Below are 4,782 nucleotides of genomic sequence, written 5' to 3' on the forward strand. Positions count from 1 at the left end.
AACTATTGACCTGCATGTTGTTTCTTGATCCCAACTTGTTCCTTACATGTAGGTTCAATCTTCAGTATTCGAGTTACTGTTTTCAGCAGAAGCCAGGAAAACAACTTTGTAGTAGTCAGAATGTTATCCTAATGTATATTGTTTACTTTATTGTAAATAATGGTGAGCAGTGGTCAATAAATAGTTTTATATTCCTTTAAAAAAAAAAAAAGAAAGAAAACTGAATTGTAAAAATGTAAAATTTTATAGTCATTCTGGAAGAGTATGGCAGTTTCTTAATGGAACTGATCATGTTCCTCCCATGTAGCATAACAGTTGTACTCTCCAGCATTTAGTCCAGACAAATGACTTTGTTTACACAGAAATTGTATGCAAATATTTATAGCTACTTTGTTCATAATAGTCAAAACATGTTACAACTCTTACTGAAATAACAAATTGGCCTTCAGGTGATAAATTGTAAACTGTGGTATATTTATAGACTAGGACAGTAATGGTAAATGTCCAAGAATTTTCAGTGATAAAAAATAGCCCACTATGACATGCGTGTTATAGATTCGCCACTACTGGCCTAAAGTATTACTCAGACAAAGGGGTGCAGAGGAGAGGAACGTGCACCAACTAAGATGTATTACAGATGAATTATACTGAGTGGAAAAAATATCTAAAAAGTTATGTTGTATTTATACAACATTGTTGAAGTAAAGTTATAGAGATAGAGAATAGAATAGTGATTCTGAAGAGTTACAGGGAGGGAAGGAGGTAGTTGTTCTGCATAGGTTATAGGGCCGGGGAGATAGCTCAGTAGAATAAATGCTTGGCGTAAGGACCTGAATTCCATCCCTGGTTCCACCAAAAAGAAAAAAATAACACCATAATGTTAATTTACATTTGGGGCTGGAAAATTGTTATCCATTCTCTTGACTAATCAGTTTTACTTTGGTAAAATATTTAACAAAATAAGTTATGGATGGATGGATCAAAAATTAGTACACTCAGGGCTGGGGAGATGGCTCAGTAGAATAAGTGCTTGCCTGGCAAGTGCAAGGGCCTGAGTTCAATCCCCAGTTCTACCCCCCCCCCAAAAAAAAAAATTAGTACATTTGCTGGTAAAGGTTTGGTGTTTTTTGTTTTTTTAAACAGAATGTTTATTGTTACAACAGCCTGGGTTCTTGAATGAGGGTTACTGAAACACTAACCAATTTCAGACATTTGTGTTATTCATTCCAAGAGACACTAAAGCAGTTTTTTTAGGCTGCCTGGGCAGGTTTGGAAAACATACTGGTCATCATGTGGTCTGTCAGTAATGAGGGTAAATAAAACAGAGTTGAGGAACCATTTTGTACCCCAGCCATGGAGTCCATGGATGCACAAAAGTCAGAGCGTGTTCTGTGTTGTCAGTGGCCAGGAATAGGTTTGTGTTATTCAATAGCAATTTCTTTATGACATTGAAATCTGTATGTAAAAGAGAAGAGGATCAGCGATCATAGTCCTTAATATGATAAAGGTATTTTTGAAATATGAACAAAATAGGGCTTTTTAAAAATTTCAGTGTGAAGAATTCCTTTATTTTTTTATTTATTTTTATTTATTTATTTTTTAAGAATTCCTCTTCAAAGAAGAAGAAATTTGATTACCTAAAAATAATTTTGCGTAACTGTTTGCAGTTAATCTTAAATATCATTCCCATGTGATATAGATCAGTTTTTGTTTTTTGCATTTTAGGGAAGGGTCTACAGGATGTTCAGGGTCTCACTACTAGATAGGACTCGTAGTGATCCACCTATTTATAGCCTCTCAAGGGCTGGGATTACAGGTGCACACCACCACGCCCAGTCTCAGTTGCCATCTCAGTGTGCCTCTGCTTGTAAGCGCTTAATCCACTGAGCTATTTGGCTGGCCTTTAGTTTGTTAATATGTGAAAGAGATGTAATAAATAAGAAAAATGTCAATAACCCAGAAGAGAACTTCCCATAGTATCAATGAACAGATTACAGAGAAATACAGAGATAACTTAAAAATATGAGAATTGGCTGGGTGGTGATGCATGCCGATAATCCTAGCATTCGGGAGACTGAGGAAGGAGGATCACCATGAGTTAGAGGCCAACCTGATTTGCATGAGTTTAAGGCCAGCCTGACCTTAAACAGCAAGACCCAGTCTTAAAAAAATAAAAAAGAATTGGTGCAGCTTTCATCATAACTAAAGAAACAAATCAGATCATAACAATGTCCACTTCACTTTGGAAAGATTAATACCTGATTTAAAGTTAGGCTTATAGCATAACATAATGTGTTTATGTGGAAATGGATAAACTCCACTCATACTATTTTTTTTTAAGTTTATTTATTTATAGGGGGGCAGCACAACCCATCAGGCGCGGGGCTGGCTGGCATATGGGGCTGGGGGATTGAACCGTGGTCCCTGTGCTTTGCTAAGCTTGTTCCAAGTAGGTGCCTTAGACCACTGAGCCATCTCACCAGCCCCTCCACTCATATACTATTAAAAGAAATATTGGCACGAGCTCTCTGAAGGACAGTTTACTATTTTTAAATATTAAATGTGTGTGTTTTGACATAGCAAGTCCATGTGTTAAGAATTTCCACAGTAATAGTTCCTTGGAAAGTATTGTATCAATAATATTGTCAGGTTAGCTTTTACCAAAATCTGAATACTATTTGTAATGTGTGACTAAAATACTTTTCTTACTGTTTTAGCCAAAACTGGACAAGCCAAGACATCCACAGCCAAAGTAAACAAATCTGCAGGTATGGTTTGTGGTTTTTTTTTTTTTTGGTTTTGGAACTTGAACTTAAGGGGTCTCTTACATGCTAGAAAAGTGCTTTACCATACTGAACAATGTGCTTTACCACACTGAACAATGTGGCCAATCCTACATGTTTGTTTTTTCATTAGAATTCTAGACATATTCATTAACTCTTACTTTTTCAATCAGATTCTGTAGGTACATTTTAGATATGCATAACAGTCACATTCATTGGGGCTGGGGAGATGGCTCAGTGGAATAAGCGCTTCCCTGGCAAGCGTAAGGGCCTGAGTTCAATCCCTGGTTCCACAAAAACAAGCAAACAAACAAACAAAAAAAACCACATTCATTATAAAGAATTTATATCAGTACATGATTTAACTTTTTCCCCTACCCTCTCTCTCACCTCTCCCTGTTTACATAAGTTTTGTTCCCATGTTTTCCTTTTTTTTTTTTTCTTTCCTTTATCCCTTCCCTCCCACTTATTCCCCTCCCCATTTGAACATTTTCTTATTTCACAATTCCTATTATACATTATGGTTTTTACTTACATTTTTGGCTTCTCACACCAGAGCAACAGTGTGGTATTTACACATGTGCCTGATTTATTTCACTTAAGAATATGGTCTCAAGGTGCATCCATTTTCCTAGAAATGTCATAAGTGTGTTGTTCTTTATGGCATACTACCTCTCTATTGCACAAAAACATGCATATCTTTATCCATTCACCAGCTGATGAGCAATTGGGTTGTTTCCAAGAATGGGCTATTACAAACCATAGATGTGAATGTATCACTGTGGGAAGACCCTAAGAAGAGAAATGACTGAGTCAAATGGAACCTTTAGTCTTGTTGTTTTGTTTTGTTTTGTTTTGTTTTGTTTTGTTAAGAATTTCCGCACTGATTTCAACAGTGGTTGCACCAGTCTGCACACTACCAAAAGTGTGGCTCCTTACTATTCTAGTTCTCATCTGGTTCCAAATGAATTTTAGGATTGTTTTCTCTAATTCCGTAAGAAATGGCTGTTGGAATTTTGATCAGGATTGCATTAAATCTGTATAACAATTTTGGAAATATTCCATTTTCACTTATTGGTTTTTCCTGCCCAAGACCAAGGACTATCTTCTTAAATCTCCTTTTCCAGGGCTATAGTTTTCTTTTTTTTTGTGGAACTGGGGATTGAACTCAGGCCCTTGCGCTTGCCAGGGAAGTGCTTATTCCACTGAGCCATCTCCCCAGCCCTTAGGGCTATAGTTTTCAATGTATAGGTCTTTTACTTTTTCATTAGATTGATCCTTCCTGGGTCCAAGGAATCTACTTCCCTCCTTGTCTTTCTTATGTTCCTTTATTCCATTGTTTGCATGGCACCTCGTGAGAGGCTTTGTACTGCTTATCACTCTGTCCTCTTCCTGTTAAGTTGCTGTGGACATACTGGACAAAGGATCTTTAACATCCCAGGCAGGATGAAACAGGACACCTGGGGATTGCAGCACGATACTCAAAATGATACACAATTGAAAACTTAAAAGCAGAACTGCTCTTTCTGAACACAGATTATAGTCTGTCTTTGCAGATAAAGGGTAGATTTGTATTTTCTTTCTGCTGGCCTGTGATTATCAGGATTTTCATCTGTGTACAAGTGTTCATATGTATGTGATTTAATTTTCAAAAATATACTCCTGTTTCTTTTAGATAATTGTGGCAAACCACTTTTATGTATGAGAAAGTGTCCACAGAACTGTTATTTCACAAAGTTACTTGGAATTTAGATCGAGCGATTTCTGACTGTGGATGTTTTCCTCATAATTTCGGGGGGGGGTGCTTGGCTGTGTTTGTCTTTTTTTTTTTTTTTTTAGGAACGAATTGAACTCAGGCCCTTGTACTTGCCAGGGAAGGACTTATGCCACTGAGCCATCTCCCCGGCCCCTTCTCTTTGTCTTTTTGAGACAAGGTTTTTTTATGCAGTTCAGACTGTCCTTGAACTAATTTTGTAGTCCTGGCTGGCCTTTGTATTGC

General features: G+C 37.1%; 1 protein-coding gene across 1 annotated transcript in view; it reads left to right on the forward strand.

Moving 5' to 3' along the window:
* Positions 1 to 4,782, forward strand: part of Znf638 (zinc finger protein 638) — a 189,318-nt gene that overhangs the window by 137,311 nt on the left and 47,225 nt on the right. The window contains exon 11 of the mRNA XM_023718402.1: positions 2,718 to 2,768. Coding sequence (XP_023574170.1) covers positions 2,718 to 2,768 — 51 coding nt within the window. The remainder of the gene's footprint in view (positions 1 to 2,717; positions 2,769 to 4,782) is intronic.

This window comes from Octodon degus, unplaced genomic scaffold, assembly GCF_000260255.1.
Source record: "Octodon degus isolate 3935 unplaced genomic scaffold, OctDeg1.0 scaffold00058, whole genome shotgun sequence".
Classification (NCBI taxonomy): domain Eukaryota; kingdom Metazoa; phylum Chordata; class Mammalia; order Rodentia; family Octodontidae; genus Octodon; species Octodon degus.